Consider the following 21,043-nt stretch of genomic DNA (forward strand, 5'->3'; position numbering starts at 1 on the left):
TGACAGATTACGCTACAAAATATCCAGAGGTCTTTCCTTTGAGATCAATAAAAGCCAAAGCAGTCGCCTTCTGTCTGATACAGTTCTTCTCAAGGGTTGGTTTTCCTCGTGAGATTCTTACTGACCGTGGCACTAACTTTATGTCCACTTTGTTGAAGCAGATAGAATAGAATAATCCTTTAATTGTCCCACAAGGGGAAATTTGGTTGTAACACATATACATACAAACAGGACACAGAACAGAAACGTACACAACTTTTCTTACATATTTACATTAAGGACAATGGTTACTATATACAGAGAGTACTGTACAGTTATTAAATTAAATAAAAATAACTACAGATAAGAGGCAAACCAGGTTGTAGTGCAAATCGGTTAATTAACTTATTGCAGTTACAGCGCAGATGTAAACATCTCCGTTTGTTGGGAGCAGTTCTGATTGTACAGTCTGACAGCTGCAGGGAGGAAGGACCTGCGGAAACGCTCCTTCGTGCATCGAGGATGCAGCAGTCTGTCACTGAAGGAGCTCTGCAGTTCAGCAACATTTACATGCATGGGGTGGGAGACTCTGTCCATCAGAGATGTTATTTTGGCCAGAGTCCTTCTGTCTCCCACCACCTGCACTGGGTCCAGGGTGCATCCCAGAACAGAGCTGGCCTTCCTGATGAGTTTATCCAACCTCTTCCTCTCAGCTGCCGATAAACCGCTGCTCCAACATACAACACTGTCAAAAATGACAGATGCCACCACAGAGTCATAGAAGGTCTTTAGAAGCGCTCCCTGGACTCCAAATGACCTCAGCCGCCTCCGCAGGTCGAGTCTGCTCTGACCCTTCCTGTAAAGAGCATCAGTGTTGTGGCTCCAGTCCAGTTTATTATTCAGGTGAACACCCAGGTACCTATAAGAGTCACTATCTCAATGTCCACTCCCTGGATGTTCACCGGTGTCAGTGTGGTGGGTCTGCGTCTCCGGAAGTCCACCACCAACTCCTTGGTTTTCCCGGCGTTGATCAGCAGGTGGTTCTGCTGACACCAGTCAACAAAGTCCAGAGTGGCAAGGGCCATATGAGATCCAAAAGAAACTTGGACAAACAACCTATAAGGTCGCCATTCGAGATCAGCCCCGTTCCAGCAGAGTACCGCACATTAACCTGCTTAAGGAATGGGTGGAGAGACCAAAAGCAGATGTCTTTCTGATCCGGGAGGTTTCGGAGGAGGAGGAAGCGGATGATCAGTATCTGCCAAAACCAACTCCTCAGGACCTGGATCTCAACCACCTTCCTGAGGAAAGACAGGCTCAGGTGAGAAACCTGTGTAAATTAGATGTGTTCAGTGAAAATCCTGGTAGAACGGACATTGTGGAACATGACGTTGTGTTGAAAGATGGCGCTTCTGTGAGGAGAATGAGTTACAGGATACCTGAGCGTCTATTGATCCCGTTGAAAGAGGAGATCGACCTGATGTTGTCACTAGGAATCATTGAAGCCTCGAAGAGCGAGTGGTGCCACCCGGTGGTCCTGGTGCCAAGGAAGGATGGCGGTATTCGTTTCTGCATAGACTTCAGGTACCTGAATGCAATATCACAGTTTGATTCATATCATGTCTGATTTTGCTGCAGCCTACCTTGATGACATAGTGATTTTCAGTTCTACCTGGGAAGAACACCTGCAACATCTGGGGAAGGTATTGGGACGTCTTCAGTCTGCAGGGTTGACTGTTAATCCAGCTAAGTGTGCCATTGCCAAGGCTGAAACTGAGTACCTTGGGTTTGTGATTGGAAATGGAGTAATAAAACCTCAAGGCGATAAGGTCACCGCCATAGAATCCTGTCCCTTGCTAGAGACCAGAAAACAGATGAGATCGTTTTTGGGTATGGCAGGATTCTATCATTGGTTTATCCCTCATTTCCCTGCCGGGGCAGCTGTTCTGACGGATCTGACTGGTGCCCGAAGTCCCAATAAGATCACCTGGACAGAGGAGGTTAAGATGGCTTTTCAGGACCTACGACAATCTCTGAGTAAGAGCCCAGTCTTGCACAGCCCTGATTTTGAGAGACATTTCATTCTTCAGACTGATGCCTCAGAGAGAGGATTGGGAGCTGTTCTGTTAAAGGGACCGCCTGGAGAGCGTCATCCAGTGGCCTTCATCAGCTGCAAGCTGTTTCCGAGGGAAGTGGACTCCCTGGACTCCTTTAAGTATTATCTTCTCGGACGGGAGTTCATACTGGAAACGGACCACAAGGCTTTTCAATGGATAGAGAGAATGAAGGACACAAATGGAAGGATCACGCGATGGTACCTTGCAATCCAGCCATTCCGGTTCACCATCAACCACATCCCCGACAAGGATAACTGCACTGCAGACTCTCTCTGGCTGTCCCAGGGAGAGACCTGAAGAGGAGGCGTGTGTGATGGCTGCCCTTACAGCCACACAGTGATTATTTTCTGTTATTTTGACCTCTTTTATGGGCCCAAGATTTTGATTCTTTTTGCATGATTTAACCAATTATGTTTTTGGGTTAAATGGGGGGAAAAAAAAAATCTTTTTTTTGGACTTTAACCTGTGCCTAAGTTTCCTTCGCTGCTCGGTCCATCACAAGTGGCATGTAATGAAACAGCAGTGACTCAAATGAACCCTTGCTGGTCAGCTTTCTCTTTAGTCCTACTCTCCAGTAATTGTGTGCAAAATGCTTCTGCTGTTTTATTTAATGACTCTGTGTCCTTCAACATGACTGACACAAGGTCAGGATCCTAGATCGTGGAAAAGAAAAATGCCGTCTCTGGACAGCTCTACTTTTTCTTCCTTTCAAGTCAGACTGAAGGCAGATTGCAGTGACTCACACCACATCTTTTTAGAAACTTAGCAGCCTACTGCCAGGAGACATGGCTGCAACACAAAGGTCTGATATGCCAAAATGTATACTTTTTCACAGCCAGGTCATAATTGTTATTCATGTCGTATTCGTGTGTTTTTTATTTTTTATGATATCACATTTGGACCTTTAATCTGTACAGGACTGCTCTCGTAACCTTTAGGTTCAGCACAAAGAAGCGTGCCTCTAAACGTCTGAACTGAAATGTTTTGTTGTCTGACGCATGGAGACAAATGCAGCTGTCAATATCACAAGTCTGTTCCTACTGCTGCACGGGATTAACTGCCTTGCTCAAGATCACCTTTTAAATCTGTAGTGGAATGATACTGTATTTCACAAAAGTGCTTTCTTATTTGTGTATTTTAGATCTCAGGTCCAATAAAGCTGTGGGCTCCGACTAACCTTTGACCCCCATTTCTCCTACATTTTTATTTTATTTTTTTGTCTGTGTGCTATGATAATTAAATAACTGAACTGTTCAGGAAGAGACACACATTAAATAACCATTTTACAGAGCCACCATAGAGAGCATCCTAACGTACGGCATAACAACATGGTATGCAGGGTGCTCAGCTGCAGACAGGAAAGTACTGCAGAGGGTCATCAACACAGCCCAGAAGATCACTGGCTGCTCTCTGCCCAGCCTGGAGGTCACTGCAAACTCTCGGTACCTCAGCAGAGCTGGCAATATCATCAAGGACCACTCTCACCCCAGCAACCAACTGTTTGAACTATTACCGTCAGGCCGACGGTACAGGTCACATAAAACCAGGACAAACAGATTCAGGGATAGCTTCTTTCCCAGAGCTATCACCGTAGTAAATAAGCACAAAAACAACTGAACCTATTCCATACCGTCACTGTCATTATATTATGCTGCTATCCTGTATATATTGTACATACTATTGTTTGAGTACTTACGATTGTTTTTTTTGTACTTTTTATATTTTACATTTATATTTATTATTGAAACTTGCACCAAGGGAGTGGCACTCCAATTTCGTTGTACTCTGTACAATGACAATAAAGGCTATTCTATTCTATTCTAATGAACTAACAAACTAGATAAATAGAAATATTCGTTTTTATATTGTTTTCATTTGAACAATTATTTCAATAATAACATGATTGTGTTTTTCATTGAAAGGGTTGTTAAAATTCTATTTTTGTAGAGTTGGGATGAGCAAGGAAATTTCCCTTTAAAGTAAGACAACATGGATTATGTTATGTCCTTGTTTGCAGAAGAACACTGTTACTGGCAAAGTGAAAAACAAAGAAAACAAAACTGAAGATTTCAGGGGAGAAAACATTACGCTTTTCATTTTACATTTTCACAAATCTGCATTTTTTTTCTTAATTTATATTTCAGTAGCTCATTTATAGTTTCCACAGATTATTATTGTAGAGACTTTACAGGACAATTTAAAGCACCATGAGGTGACTGTGATTTAGTGCTATACAGATAAAACTGACGATAAATCAAGAAACACTGTTCTGTGGTATGACTCCGGGGCTCTACATAAGCAAGGAACATCATGCAGATGGCGTCTTCTAATTCGACTTATGTGCCAGACTTTGTAGAAATCCCGTAGTTTTTCCTTTTAAGAGAAGTTCTGGGTACTTCATGAGAGAGGTGAGGTCAATATGAGGTGTGAGTGCAATCCGATCTTTTAGGCACGTAAGTCTGATGAACCTGAGTCCGCATGCACGCACAGGATTCAGCACGCATGGTCTGTCTGCGTTTACCCTCCACTGTTGTGTGGAATGTGTAAAACGTGGACACTGTGGATCAAACTCAGACAAACTGCAGTGTAAATGTTTCGGATTGAAGTTCAGAAAAAACTAGAACCTCTTACTTGCTGCCTGTGCTGAATCTCATCACTGCTGTTAATCAGATTACTGTAATTGCTGCGGGACAGTCTCCCGCTGATGCCATGTGGGAACCCAGTCTCGATTTTCTGTTTAAAATGCACTCGAATGCCTCCTTGTTGCATGTCACGTGTTTCTGTGCCGTTTAAAGTATGTGTACAAAAACCCGTGTCTGTATGGTGCAGAGCAGTGCGCTTTCCGTCCGTCTGTCCTCAGCACCATGGAGAGCGCGCTAACATGCGCAGCTGAGTCCGGTCCGGAGAGCTGATTCCCGCTGCTGCCAGAATGTGGAGGGAAAGAAAAAGCTTTATTGTGAACATTAAAGTGAACTCTCTCGGTCCATATAATGAGTAGGAGTGGTCACTGTGGAAGGGGTCGTTGGTAATGGAGAGCACAGGAGGGTGGGAGGGGGCTCTATCTGTTGCACACCGGGCTGATTTTCCTGCGGAGAGAAAGCGTCCAAGAGTGGGCAGACTGAGAGCTGAATCGTGACACTTGGAAAAAGAGAAAAACGCTGAGAAAAGGAGGAGCGACGCCCACCGAGCAGCGTCTGGAGTGAGTGGTGACATCAAATGTGGAGCCTTCAAAATACAAGCAGCTCGTGACACGCACGGTGAACTGAGAAACCCCGACACGAGGAGTAAAAACACACATGTGGGTTTTTCTTTCTTTTCTTTTTTTTCGTCCCAAATCAAAGTGATGAGCATACAGATCGGGAGAGGAGCTTTGGAGCGCGGTGTGCGCAACAGAGCATGAGTGCCACTGCGGACACGGAGTGCGCTGTGAGCAGCTGTGTTTATTCCACGAGTAAAGTGTCTTTTTCCTGCAGCTCCAGCTGCTAAACACATTTACCTTTGAAGGAAACTTTTCGTTCCGATGGAAACTGTTTTGATAATTATTAGGATTTTTTTTCCATTCCTAAAACAACAACAAGTGTTGAGCTGAGGCGCGGATGAAGCAACAGATACGGAGCCGTGAATCTTTCATGTGCATTGTGTGAGTAACAACTCCAAACTCTCCGCCACTCTCCTTATCCGTGACCCTCCCATCTTAGGGACGACTCAGCACATTTGTGATGAGGATGTCCGCCGCTTGCGAGGAAGATCTGAGGGTTCCGCGGACAGTAAATTGATTGTTTTCTCTGTCTTCCTCTCTCTCCCGTGTGTGGAGAATGGCAGCTAAAAATATCCCGGAGATGTTAGGATGAACAGGTTGTTGTTTAGCTGAAACTTAAAGACCCGCGGGAAGATGCTCGGCTGTAGGACATTTTAATTTTCCTCACAGACAAAGTTCGACTGGAGCAGGAAAGAAAAAGAAAGGATCCGTCAGTGCTGATTTCTGTGGTTCATTCCGACCTACGTAGAGAACAGAGAGCAACAGACGAGCTTGGAAGCAGCTTGTTGATGGCACTGCGCACCGGGAGGACTTGGTTTGGGCAGGTCTTGCGCAGGGTCTCTCGGCTGCAAGGCTCCTGGTCCAGGCGCTCGAGCAGTCTCTTGTGTCTCTCCACTAACCAGGAGCAGGATTTGGGCTTCTGCCACCGGGATCACAACAAGGCGGGGGGCTCCAACTCCGGCGTTCACCGGAGCGCACCTTTCCGCGCCTCCGCCTCCAGGCGCTGTCCACACGGCTATCCCCACGCTTGCTGCGTCTTCCCGGAGAATCCGAGGGGACATGAGCCCCTCGGTCGCCGGTTCCTGTTGGCCATGAAGCGGCAAAACGTGCGGACCCTGTCCCTGATCATTTGCACGTTTACATACCTGCTCGTCGGCGCCGCTGTCTTTGACGCCCTGGAGTCCGACTTCGAGATGCGTGAAAAAGAGCAGCTGGAAGCCGAGGAGAAGCGTCTCCAGGGGAAATATAACATCAGCGAGGATGATTACCGCAAACTGGAGAGCATCATCATGGAGGCTGAGCCCCACAGAGCCGGGGTGCAGTGGAAATTCGCAGGGTCATTTTACTTTGCCATCACGGTGATAACCACCATAGGTAAGCCTAAACTCTAACATGTGTATAAATCTTTACAGGCTCACTGTGATCTTTGACGAGGACAGTTACATTTTTAGGGCGATAAAGCGGGCTGTCAGCAACAATTAGGGGAGAGCAGGAACATATTTACAGTACACGTCTGTAGGTAAAGTTTTAAGCAACATGTTGCAGCACTCGCTCCCTGCTCCAAAGGGAATTGCGCGGTGAGAATGGAGCTTTGTGTGTCATCAGCCTCGTGAGATTTAAGCTCCTGAACATCACCTGTAGGTTAAATTACGCGGAAGAATGACGTAGCGTGATGTGCTCGAGTGCACTGTGGAAACATACATCATTTCTTTTCGTGCAGCTGCACAATTTGAACTTTTAACGATGCGTCACCAGGAAAGTCTGACAGAGCAGATCGAGTTCAGGCTGTGAGACACCCCGAGACTGATCCTGAGAGGCCGGAGAGACAAAGCTGTGGCTGGAAGAAGAGCAGCGGGCGGTGTGTTGGTGCTGAAAGAGACAGTTCCTCTGAGTGCAGCCGCAGGCAGGACGAGAGTTCAGCAACTGAAACCTGACGTCACTCCAAGAGATCCTGCTCAGATCCTGCTTTTAAAAAGAAACTGTGTGTTTTGTCCCTGTGGTTATATTTACATTAGGTTTAATGGTTTTCCACAAGAACAAAAAAAGGACAGTGAACACTTTGCTCCAACTTGGCTACAAATAAAGACAGCTGCAGGGCCCGCCTGTGGGCACAAACCATCCCACTTTCCTTCCATTCCTTGCATTTATTTTTATGAGTCTCCTAAAATGCAACATACATCACATCAGTCTGACGCCCCTGGCTCTGACGCATGTGCGTCATAAAGGTTTATTTCAAGCTGGGAAGGAGGGGTAAACAGAGTTTGTCTTTGTTTACGCTCCACCGTCGGAGTGCATTTTAGTAATGCATTTTAGTAATCATACTAACCATAATGTCAGATTGAAGCGACTTGTAATTAATTGCATTAATTGAAATGAACTCAGCAAAATAATAAAATAGAACAAATCCGACCTTTTAATCAGCCCAGATTGGGATTGTAAAAATTCCGAAACTCGAAAACGAACTTCTTTTTACGCAGAGGTCACAGAGACTCGACATGGTGTTATTCAAAATGATTTTCTTATGGGGAGGAGGACTAATGCACTAGGCTTCATAGCTGGCCAGGCAACACCTAAAAGAGACACCAGCACGGCGCAGTGAAGGTGGATCTACTTTTGTTTCCAGGCTACAACGAGAGCCATTGTAATATTCACGTCGGGTGAAGTGGCCACATTTACTGCAGCTCTGTGGGAGACAGCGCTCTTTATGCGTTATCATACTCTTAAGTTCCAATAGTTTAGAGGACAGCCCAACTTTTCTTTCTCTTTTTCCCCCTTTGCAACATGTGAAGGTCTGACCTTTAGTTGACTTCCTGGTGTGACGCGTTAAACTGAGGAAGAGGATGGGATTAGACACACAATTGTTTTGAGTCCACTTGTGCAGGATGGAAATTATATTATTGTATCAGCCTGCAGAAAAGAAAGAGACGAGAAAAGAACACTGTCCAAAAAGTTATTGATTACAAGAGCTTCATTTCATTTTAGAAATGCACCACAAACATAAAGCTGACACAGTCAGGCCGTTCTGCAAAAAGTCGTTAAAATCAGCATTGACTTATAATTGCGGTGCTCTAATGTAAAACACCAGGCGAACAGAGCATTCAGCGGGACTTCAGTTTGATTATTCATTTAAAGGTACATTTAAAAAAAGAAGGATACAGATAAATGTTCCTCTTTTAGACCCCCCCCCCCCCCCCTCCCACCACCTTTTTTTATTTTAAAGGATTCGTTTCGCGTTAGTCTTGTGATGGTTTTGTTGTTTTCACCACGATAAACCACAAAACAACAATAAACTGACCTCACTAACAAGTACTGTATGTGTACTTCACACATTGCCATATATTACTCATTTTTGAATTGGAACGCTTCTTTAAATCAGATTGGATTTATTTGCACTTTAGATGACATATGTAAATATTCTATTCTATTCTATTCTAAATTCATGCAGTACTGTGCAAAAGCTTTTTCATATTTTACAGTTCTACTTTCAAGGGGTCAGACCTTCTTGAATCTTTCTGAAAGTGCTCTTGAGATTAAGTCCTCCAGCCTTTCTGAAGGTCTTTCAAAGTGTTTCTTTTGATTATAAGATGAACACAAGAGACAACTTAGCAAAGTACATAACATGCTCCTGTTTCTTTTGTTGAATCTATAGAAAATGCCAAAGATCACTCAGTTTAAATGGAATACAAAAGTACTTTTGCACCAGAAACTGGAGAAGTGAAGGGCAAAAGAAGAAGCATCAGACCTAAAAATTATCTACAGCAGATGAACAGTGTTTGAAAGTCACGCCCTTAAGAAGCAGAAAAACTAAATGAAAGAGCTGACACAGAACCTGACACATACATCTGGTCCTCCAGTTCATCTACTGTGAACTGGTGGCTGTCAAAAACCCAGGAAGGGCAACAGGGAGAAAAGGGTGATGTCTGCCAAATTACATAAGAACCAAACAGAAAATCAGCTGCAACAGGTCACATGGACTGATGAATCCTAATTTGACGTTGATGATTCAAACCCTCATCAGTATGTAAGCAGGAGGTCACGTACAACAGTGACTTTAAGCATGACAATCATCCCAAACTGCACTACTGGTGTAAAAGCACACCTGGACAGTAAAACACAGGGGAACAGTGTGGATTGGATTGACCTCCACAGAGGATCCACCTCAACATTATTCAAGCACTGTGGGTTTTCTTGAAAGAAAAACAAAAGACAGTCGACATCCAAAGAAGAGCTTTGAAAGTCATTCAAGAGGCCTGGAGAATTATTCTTGAAGGCTACTTAAAGAAATTACAGGAAAACTTGGCTGAGAGAGTCGAGGCAGCGTTGAAGAATAAAGATGACCGACTTTCAAGTGCAAGTGAGAATTGCACATTTGCTGTTTTTGTTTTATCTACTGTATCTGCATTTATGTTGGCTATAACTCACTGCACCAATTTCCCATTTTTATAGTAAAATATTTTTAAAAATGTAGGTGGAACCAAGACTTTTTTCACAGTACTGCATAATATATATAAATGATTAACATAACTAATATGATATAGTGTATTTACTGGCATGGTACCCTGATATTTACCTTTTTAAAAGAAATTTGTGTCAAATTAATGAAGGTAATTAAAATTTGTTTCCAGGATTTCTAAGGGTCATATATCTGATCTCTCTGTGCCACAGAGCTCCACTCTGGGGTTGCCATGTTAGTGTTTGTTTTTGTGTCAAATATGTCTCAATCCAGAGTTAAAAACGGTCCAAAAACAAATGCACAAATCCATCTGATTTACTGAAAACCACCAAATTTTTTATGTTAGAAATTAGTCATCCACCCAATGATTGAATGCTCCTAAAATGCACATCTGACCTGAAAGCAAACGACTCTGTGCCTTAGAGCACAAGCCTGCAAGATCACCAAACTTTGCTTTTTCATCAAGCAAGAGAGTTCTTCTTCTTCTCTGAGAAAAAACAAAACAAAAAACAACGATGAAGCACAGACTGGACAAAATGGACAAAGACAGTTTTCATTAGATGAAACCGTCACCTGGTCATAGCGAAGTTCAGTGAGTTTGATATGTTCAATACTCTCAATGATATTACAGTAGGTTTTAGTCAGATGGCATTTATTTTCTTGGTGCCTTGGGGACACTGTACAACTGGAAAGTCAAGGCAATCACAGAAAAGTGTCTTGATGTGAGTTTGATATCTTTTTTGGTGATTTTCCAGCCACTTCAGACTTCATAAGGTTTCATCTGACACTCCAAGTAGGTTAAATCTTACTTGTGGGTTGTATTTGACCCAGCCGTTTGTGCCTTTAGGCAGTGGAGCTTTGATTTTTCTTTTCTCTCTCTGATTTGATGAGTTCGCTCAATGATTGGATGGCACGCTCAAAAATAACATTCATCTGACAGTGGGAACTTTAATTCTTACACTCCTACCTGTTCTCAGAAATAATGAAACCCGTTTTGTTTTTCCAGTCATTATTTCAGCCGCTAAAAGTGGAAGTAGTTTTGTGTGAAATGAAACTGCTGCAAAGATAAGGGACCAATTTGGGCTGTGTCAACTATGAGCTGTTTGTGGAAGCTAATTAAATTCAGTGTGAACACGAGGGACTATACAAGTGAGGTACAAAGATCTCTATTAAGATATGTGGTACTACACGTTGTTTTTCTTGGTTATGTACATATACAGGGGTATAAAACACACACTATACACCGAATATCACATGACCGTATCGATAAGACAGGTTACCATCTTACTGTAAAACCTGCCGGCATTCAGCCAAGTACATTCATCATTGGCTCACTATAAATCTTTAAAGATCTTTCTATTAATATCGATGCATACCCCATGAGTCCAACTGCATCACATACTCATTGGTGATAAAGTAAAAGAATCACCCATAAAGTGAAGTGAATAAATATTATATAAAATTATATATTGTATTTACTACATAAATCCCAAAATAATGTAGTAATTTAATTTAGTTTTTTTTTTTTTAAAGAAAAATCTTGTTTTAAAGGAAAAGAATTACTTCAGTATTGATCATCATTTAGAAAAAAAAGTGTTTTGGTTAACATGAGCGAACAAACAAGCTGTGGGAGAGCCACTGCAAAGAAACCAAAGCAATTAACCTTCTCACTTTGTTTGGATTTTATATTAAAAATAACTTCCTGAGATAAATTGAGATAAATTGCCAATTCCCAGGTTACTGAACCTTTCATAAAACGAAAAAGAGGGAAATTGATTGTATAAGTTTTAATTTGTATCATTTTTGTATCAAAAACATATAAGCCTGTTAGGATAGATGCTGTAGAGGTCTAAAAACTCAGGTATCAAATATGATATACTTGGAGTTATAGGGTCAAAACTGAATAGATACAGTTTTTAATAGAGTTAACACTGGAAATGATTCTTTTCAATGTATGACCAGTGTGAATACAGTTCAGTTCAAATGCTACTGAAAATTCTTTACTGTAACAGCAGCAGTGGTAACAGGAGTTGGAGATAGTAATTGTGGTAATAACAGGGAGAGCTGCAGGATGAAAAACCCTGAATGTCAGGGCTGCACTTTAAATTAAGGATGTATACTTAATATACTTACAGATGATTTTTTTTAAAATCTGGTCTATCATCTACATCTGGAAGCCTCACCTGGGCGTGCCTTAGGCCCAGGAAAAGTTATAGTGCAAGTCGTGATCAGAAGCTAATTTTTATTACCATCATACTCCTGATCATGAGAGAAAAGGCCAGAGGCCTGAAACTGGAGCCTAGCTGTGATGATATTAGTGCAGGTCTCAGCCTTAGTATGTATAAAGGCCCTGAGATGACTTTTGTCATGATTTGCAGGTTTATAAATAAAACTGAATTGACTTGACTGTCAGAGCAGCTGTCTTGAGGGGCCCATCTCGGCTGCCAGGATGAAGCTGTAAGCACTCTGCACAGCACCCCTCGATTCAGACCGGCCTGCAAGTTCACTCTATTTATTTCTCATGATTAATTGCTCCAAATGTGATGACAGCATGTGGCGAGCGCGAAGTGTTCTCGCCGAAACTCTGCTCAGAGGGAGAAGAGCAACAACAGCGTGCTATGGTGAGCTTATACACCTGCCTCATGTTGCCAGGAGACTAAAGACAGCTTAAAAGGTGAAAGTCATCTCTGCCAAATGTCTGGAAATATCAACATTTGTCTATACAGTGGATATGAACAGTTCAGGGTATGACTGAAAACTGTCACCAGTTATATTTTTGGACAGTGACTCAAACTGTGACAAAATTCTTGTCAATATTAATGTTTCACATATGGTGTAATTATTCACTGTGTCGTTATGATGTGCCAAAACATTATCAAAGTGTTCCATGACACCCAGTCTAATAAAGGTTTATCAGTGTGAGCACCACTTTAAACCCTAATTACATTTCAAACAAAAACATAATGCTTTATAATCGAATATAAAATAAGGTCTTATACCTCAAATTAAAGATTTTTCAATCTCCTCTTTTACAGTTTGAACCATCAAAACTACAATTCATATTACATAAACAATATCAGCCAAATGTAAGAGAAAATAATGACGAAATCAGAGTAACATATTAGCAATTAGCATGACAGCAGATGATTAGCATGAGTTAATCAAATTTGATTAGCACGAGCTAATCAAAGACAAGCATCTAGACCAATGAGTCTTTTAGCTTTATCCTACATTATAGTCAGAGATCAGCATGATAAACAAATAAAGCTATTCCTCCTTTAAGTTGATTTAAAAAAATAAATTGAGCTAGTAGAACAAGCATGCTAGCAGAAATTTCCACATCCAACGATGCTTTAGCTTAAATCGATAATTAGCAAACCTAAATGCATGTATAAAAACTAAACAGATGAAACAGTAATAATTAATGTGGTGGCTCATCTGGGATAGATTTTTATTCCTTCTTTAGATTATTTAACTGCTTTTATTTGTATAAAATGGCTAACAGGAAGAGTAGACTCATAACCTTTATTAGTTAGCATAACACACAGCTTCTGTAAAAGCTCTATGTTGTGCTCTAGGTGTTTAGGCCTGCCAGGGCTACACAGTATAGTAGTACCCTGCGCTACAGACAAGTTTAGCTATGAAAAAACCTCCAGCGGCTTCATGGACTAGCTGCGCTCAAACACTGCTGTCTAGTGTCGAGCAGGAAGTCAGTGTTTACAGGTTTGTGGGTTTTTCCCCAGTGCTAACCCTTTTCACCTTAAATACAGTTTTGTGTAGCACCAGTAACTTACAAATGTTGACCGTTGCAGCTGAGAAGTACTCTGTAGTAACACGTTATTATCGTTATTGTCCACAGAGATACAAGGCTAGAGGAAACCTAAGGTGAATAACTTAACATGATTCAATAGTGAAACTGTGAAAGCCTATTTTCAGAAAAGTAAAGTGAAATGCTTTTATTTTGTAGTGCTCCATAAGTGAGTGGTGTCCTCGTAGATAAATTCATCACCCGTCCTTTCTAATGAAAGCTCTTTGTGAAGATGAGTCAGATGCTGCATCTCTGTTGGAGCTATTGTGCCAGTCACAGTTTCCATTACACTGCAAAGCAACTGGCACTTCCAGCACACGTCTTCTTGCAGGCTTTGTGAACCTGTGCTCACTTACTGAGGCCGGTTTATGTAGCAGTCCACTCAGAGAGAGTACTTTATGAGGCCACCTGTTTAAAACAAGTCTTTATGGACTGTAAGGTTTTTATAATATCTATAAATGATCTAATGGTAGAAAAGTAGTGTGTAAATATTAACTGATTGTCAATATAAGTCATACTGTTTTTACTGAATAAGCTGAGGTGTTATTGGTCATGGTGTGTATGACTTATATAGATGGTATATGCTTGGGCGAGAAAGGCATATTACATGTGATTGACATGCAATATGCAGATGTGTTAGGATCCATTTACATATGTGACAGGTGAGACCTGGAGACTTGGGACCACCCCTGGTGGGCGGAGCTGGTCTTCGCTCCTTTCATAAGCGCAGGTGTGGGCAATTGGGTATTCCTCTGCAAACCTGAAACTGCGAGTGCTTGGTCCGAGTTGGGCAAGTTGGTGTTTCTTAACTACGAAAGTCTGATACGGGTCTTCCCCTAAACTTCTGTTAGAACGGTAGGTTACACAAAAATGTACCACTTGAGCTCTGGCTGTTGGCAGAGGTTTACAGTTATTTGCACCCTTGTAGGTGGGAAACATTGCTCCCGTGAGAACGGTATAGTGGACTTCATCGCCACTGACCCACATTTATTAGGGTGTGACACGAACTTGTGGACAGGTAACAAAACCAATTCAGTGGAGGAATATTCCTGTGTTTTATTGTCCAGCTAGTGATCTCCTGCCTTTTATTCACAGAGTACCGAGCTGCTGCTTTGCCAGGTGGATTTCTGGCTGCGGGCAAAGGACCCGACACATCAGTGTGTTTTAATTTGTTTTAAACTGGTGTAAGTCGACGGACTGACTGCTGCGGCTGTCGATGGTTTTGGTTTTTTGTTTTACTTTTTCTGTATCAGTAGGCACCACAGATATTGATTCGCAGGCGGTGAAGGCGCTGCAGGGAAAACAAATCCTTTTTTGTCTCCCCGCTCTTGCATGCACAGCGGGGGGCCCGAGTGAAGACGGCACCGAAGATTTGCCTTTTTTTTTTTTTTTCTATAGTGTTTTACCCATTTGGGGTCATGTGTGAGTTGCCGTCCATTTTTAACCTGTGTGCTATGTCGATTTGTTTTTAAACTGTTCTCCGCAGCGCTTGTCCTGCCTCACGGGCAATCGTACAGTCTTATCGTTTTTTAATAAGGTAACGTTTTTAATTGTTTTTAGGTGCTGCTGTTACACTGTTTCTTTTATTTTGTATTAAAAATTAAACTCTTAAACTGACTGTGCGCCTACGGCTCTGTCCTATTTTAAATAGGTACCTACCACGGGTCACACATAGAATGCACGTCCTCTGATTGGTGTGATACTGCAGTCGGGCTACAAGCTGCTAAAAACAGCGTTTTGCTCGTCATCCTCTGGTTTGATAATAAACACTGTAATCTTGACAGGAATTGTTAGGTAGAGTCCTGGCAAAGTGAAGCATGCAGACAGTGATTGTTGTGTGTTTGTGTGTGTGTGAGATGGGCTGGAGGGTCAGTCCAGTAAGAGCTAAATACAGATTCAGTTGTCCAACATGGACAATCTGTATGCACCTCAAGGACTGATAGGAGAGCTGGACATACAATGTATATTTTACATCACTGTTCAACTTTGCTTTTCTTGGCTGGCAGTGGTGCAGCAGTTACTGCACCTCATGCTGTGCAGGTAAAATAAACAGAGTCTTATATGAATTTTCTTGATGCCGTTATGAGCTGGAAAACCACGACTTTCACATTACTTTGCATAGACACATAAATCAAGGACACCGGATTAGATGATTTCCTCTCTCAAGCAGTGCATGATGGAGTATACAGTGTATTTTAAATCCAGGTGATTTGCTCATTAATAATACAAGACACTGAGCAGCACATTTATAATGATTAATAGCACATTATGGTACAATTAAGGATATGAATAAAGGCTTAAATTAAAAATGCCATAGTGTTGTTTTTTTTTTTTTTACTGATTTGGCAAGACTTTAGTTGTCATCAATCCAAACAACTGACTAATTCATTTTTTAACCTAAAGCTCACTTCTCAGATCATTTAAGAAGCAATGGAATAAAAATAACCACATTTCTATTCTGTAAAAATGTACTAAATCTTCCCAGTCCTATAAGTAATCATTGTGACGTGTGTTAGTGGATATTTTTTAGACCTTTTTCCTGAACCACGAGGTTCAGCTCGGAGTTGGTTTCATCTTAAGAATTTTAACTAAAATGTGTCAACGACTGGCACAAAATATTGCACAGACAAATGATTACTGCCTGCAATCGGGTCTACTTTTTCCCCTGTAATTTTGTTTGAGAACACACACCTCAGACTCTGATATACAGGGTGGGCCATTTATATGGATACACCGTAATAACATGGGAATGGTTGGTGATATTAAAGTCCTGTTTGTGGCACATTAGTATATGTGAGGGGGCAAACTCCTCAAGATGGGTGGTGTCCACGGTGGCCATTTAGAAGTCGGCCATCTGGGATACAACTTTTGTTTTTTCAATAGGAAGAGGGCCATGTGACACATCAAACTTATTGGTAATGTCACAAGAAAAACAATGGTGTGCTTGGTTTCAACCTAACTTTAATATACTGCTGCATGGGCTGGGCCGTAGTTACATTGTCAGGTCCTAAAAATGAGCTTTAAAATAAACAATGGTAATAAAAACCGAGAGAGGCCGACAGTGATCACTGCGTTTTTTAGGGGCTTGTTAAGATTAAACAGAACAAGATACAAAGCATTAAAACATGTTAGAAACACAACAGCCTTGATAAACGCAGAGTAGTTTGGACCCGGAAGCAGGATTCATACGTCATCGCTTAAAGACCGGATTAAACTGAGGTGATAAACTTGATAAACATTGGACTTGCTGCAACAAAAAAAGTTGCAAACAATAAAAAAACTAGATAATGGAGATGTTCATAAACTCACATCATGTTTATTAGGTACACCTTGCTGGTTCCAGGTTGGACTCCTTTATGTCTTTATACCTGGCTTAAGTCTTTGGGCTCAGGTGCATGTGTGGATCTGATGGGTTGTTACAGACATCTGGTGAGAATTTCATGTCAATAGCACCTTTATAAATATATTTACTTAGAAAATTGGTGACATGTTCAATACTTATTTACACCCCCCTCCAACCACACACACACAAACAAATGCTATGTGTTACTTCATCACCTGTAAAATGTTTAAAATGACTATCACATGATTCTTCTGTTGTTATCCCCTTGGCTACAGCGTTACGTTACCTGGGTACATCCAGCAAGTTCTAATGTCCTCTGAGGTTTTCTCACTTGATACTTTTTTTCATCCCCAGTATGCATGATCAAAACGATGCTGTGAATTACAGCCAGTCTGTTTGGCAGCTGATAGCTGTAATTCCTCATTATGTTGGCAGAATTTATACTTGCCGCTCCTCTGAAAACAAGAAAGTTGTTAATATAGTGTCTGACTTCTCACTGAAAAATAACTTGAGCCGCTTACCCTAGCTGCACTTTGTAGCAAGTAGATTATTTTCACTTTGCTAGAGTGTCCTACCGGGAGCTTGATGGAGGTCTCCACGCAGATCGATGGGAATGTGTTTCTGTGGTGCTGATGCTCACTGTGGGAGTCACTCACTCCGGAGCCGGTTGGTCTGTTTTCAACGCTCAGAGGGTAAACTGTTTGCATGAGGTCCCTCTGTGCAGCCCAGTTTGGCCCTGTGACTTCATCCTAAAAATAAATAAATAGATAAATAAAAAGATATAAAGGAGTGTAACATACCCAGTCTGCTTATTTGTAAGAAGTGCTTCTCAGCCTGTGATAACAGCAGAATTTTCTCAGTCGCTGAAGAGAGATTTTCTAATGTCTATCAAAATAACCTCAATGATGCACTAAAGATAAAAGTGAAGCTATCTGTGCTTTTGTCAAGCATGACTTGGTGCATGCCTGTGTAGGGGTCTTTCTGGTCCAATTGGATTCATTTCCACAATTGTATGATGAAATTTCATGGACGGTAAGGCTGTTTTGCTAAGGTGAGCAGAGCTAATAAGAAGGTGGTGTGTTTCCAGGTTAACAAACGTAACAAAAAGCTACATTTAGAGTCTGGATAGAGGTGGTTTAATCTACGTGTCTCCCAATTGTGAGTCAAGAATTTGAGATTCATATTTTGGACTTACCTAACACATTGTTTCCAGCAGTGACAAAGACTCAGAGATCTAAGGAGAGAAACTAAAGATCTGTGGTCACACCTGCAAAACCATTCCCTTTTGGGGGGGGGGGGGGGGGGGGGGGGGGGGGGCTATATTGCAGTGCATCTGTGATATAGCAGTGCATCTGTTGTCCCTTTCCCTCATATCCAGAGCAGGTGAAATTGATTAAAAACCGGATGTTCCTGAAGTTTACTAATGCATGGTACCAGTGCAAACTGGTATCCTGATTGTGGATGGATGGAAAAAAACCAAAAACCTAAGATAAATCACATAATTTACTCCTGATGCTACAGTATTGTAGTCTTATTTAAAGAACTATGCAAGATGCTGTTGTAATTGCTGACTTTGTGCTTTTAGTTCTTCCAAAGAGATATCTACCTCACAAGAGCAATAAGCTTGCGGCTGAGGTAAGCAACATCTAGCTACAGCAGCAGCAGAAGAAGCTATGAAACGTAGGTAGTCTGAGAAAAACAAGCAGAACAGATTCTATTTCAAGCTTCAGTGCCCTGTGCTGTTCTTTCTCCCCATTAAACCACTGATTTCATCCATCACAACACTGTCAGTGCATGTGGACAGCATTTTATAAGCATGTTCTCATTGTGTGAAGAGAGAAACCTATATATATATATATATGTGTGTGTGTGTGTGTGTGTGTTCACATCCCCCAGGGAGGGAGCCCTGCTCTCACAGCCAGAGTCTCTCGGTGTTGCGATGACTGGTTGTTCCACTCCAGCACTGACGAAACAGAGCGCAGAGCGCCTCACTCAGACTCGAGTGTGGTTCGGTGAGCTGTTGCTTGATGAACCGTAGTGCCTCTTTGTTGCAGAGGGGCACTGAGTCCAGGTGGCGTCCTTCTTAGGCAGCTTACAAGAGGAGCCATGCTGAATGAAAATGGGAAAATGTAGCTGGTATATAAAGTTTAACAAACACGGCTTTTACTTTCTTCTCATATGTGTGGGGTTAATATGAAATTCCAGTTGTTTGTCAAAAATGACCAAAAACAATCAAACAAACCAAAAAATCCCACGTGTTTGCTCTTGTTACACCGGGATTAATAAATATGCGCAGGACCTTTTACCATCCTCACATAAGACTCCAGGATCGAATGCCAACTTCAATACATATATTACTTAACTTTTTATATAACATAACTAAACTGCAGTGGGGTTTGCTTATAAATTATACAAAATAATATCAATGCGGTATATTATGACTTTGAGGAGATGCATAACCACAGGTCAGTATTTCTTCAAGCATTAATTCTGGGTTATGTCACATACAGCAAGTTACAAAGACAAATCAAAGTTAAAGGTTTCAGGAGAGACCACACTGTATCATCTGTTGGCACAAGAACAAACTGTGGGACATTTAAATTGATGCTTCGTGCTGTTTAATATATGAGGAATGCCTCTCAATAGATAATCAGTACAACTTCAAAACTTGAAATACTTCTGCCTTCTGACTCATGAGCATCGTGGCTGTAAGCAGAAGTGAACATCAAAAATCTGATAGTTGTCTGCCAACAATTCAATTTAATCTATTTATACAGTGCCAATCACAACAACAGTCACCTCAAGGCACTTTATATTGTAAGGTAAATCCCACAATAATATTGTGGGATTTTCTCCCACAATTTTCTCTTTTTCAGACCATTCTCTGTAAACCCTAGAGATGCTTCTGTGGGAAAATCCCAGTAGATTGTTTCTGAAGTACCCAGTCCAGCCCATTTATTCAATTCAATTCAATTTTATTTATATAGCGCCAAATCACAACAAAAGTTGCCTCAAGGAGCTTCATAGATACAGAGAAAAACTCAACAATCATATGACCCCCTATGAGCAAGCACTTTGGTGAGAGTGAGAAGGAAAAACTCCCTTTTAACAGGAAGAAACCTCCGGCAGAACCAGGCTCAGGGAGGGGCGGGGCCATCTGCTGCGACCGGTTGGGGAGAGAGAAGGAAGACAGGATAACAGATTTGCTGTAGAAGAGAGCCAACACTCAGTGAGGTGACAGTGAGGCCTGAAGGAGCCCAGCATGTCTGGCCAGAAAACAGAGATTTGACACAATACAGGAAATATCTGCTACTGATAAACATTTTAGTAACTCAAAGCAACTACTTGTTTAAAAATTAATCTAAGAGTAAGCTGGTACTCACTGAAGAGCTTCTGTGTTTGCAGTCGTTGGCCTGTCAGCATGCTGTAACATTACAATGAATTTTGTCTGTGCATTTATGTGCTCCCTGTCAATAAAATCTGGAGCTGACACATGGAGACAATCCCAAAAACTGAAAACTGGCACAAAAATGGCGACTTTTAGCTCTTTCCAAAAGCACGTGAATCCCCAAAGAACCCCAACTCAACAGCATCAAAAAGCAAATAACCGGTACATGCTTGGGCCTCTGTGGATACATCAGAACAAAGACGATGTGTTCTGGGGTTTTTTTATGCTGCTATAGGTTTAATAAAACAAGATGTTATTGTCTGTTTAAGCTGCAGGTTAACAGTTGTCTCCACCCAAATGATCACATTACCTGGCTTGTTGACTTGCTATCAATAACTAATCTAGGTTGCACTACACACTGTAACCAACACTTATAGCTTAATACAATGTTACAAGTTCTGTTCGACCTTCCAAGGTGTTTTTTTTTTCCAACTTGAACTGGTGTTCAAGTGAATTTGCAAGTCACATATGTTTATCTGATTTGTGATTCTACAACACAACAGGTCGCACGTTACTGCTGTCACATTCTTCCTTCATGCTGAATCACCAGAGTGTTGTCGAACCCTTTGAAAATGATGAGCATTTCAGTAGCAACAAATGAGCGTGCACAGGAAATCTGTGGGATGGTCAGTAGGA

General features: G+C 41.6%; 1 protein-coding gene across 1 annotated transcript in view; it reads left to right on the plus strand.

Annotated features, from left to right (window-relative positions):
- The first annotated feature begins 6,143 nt into the window (after nt 1-6,143).
- kcnk9 (potassium channel, subfamily K, member 9) overlaps nt 6,144-21,043 on the plus strand; it is a 43,419-nt gene continuing 28,519 nt past the window's right edge. The window contains exon 1 of the mRNA XM_085346257.1: nt 6,144-6,729. Within this exon, the coding sequence (XP_085202383.1) occupies nt 6,144-6,729 (586 nt within the window). The remainder of the gene's footprint in view (nt 6,730-21,043) is intronic.

This window comes from Diplotaxodon limnothrissa, linkage group LG22 (genome assembly GCF_057381915.1).
Source record: "Diplotaxodon limnothrissa isolate DT_005_m linkage group LG22, D_limnothrissa_male_GT1.1, whole genome shotgun sequence".
NCBI lineage: Eukaryota > Metazoa > Chordata > Actinopteri > Cichliformes > Cichlidae > Diplotaxodon > Diplotaxodon limnothrissa.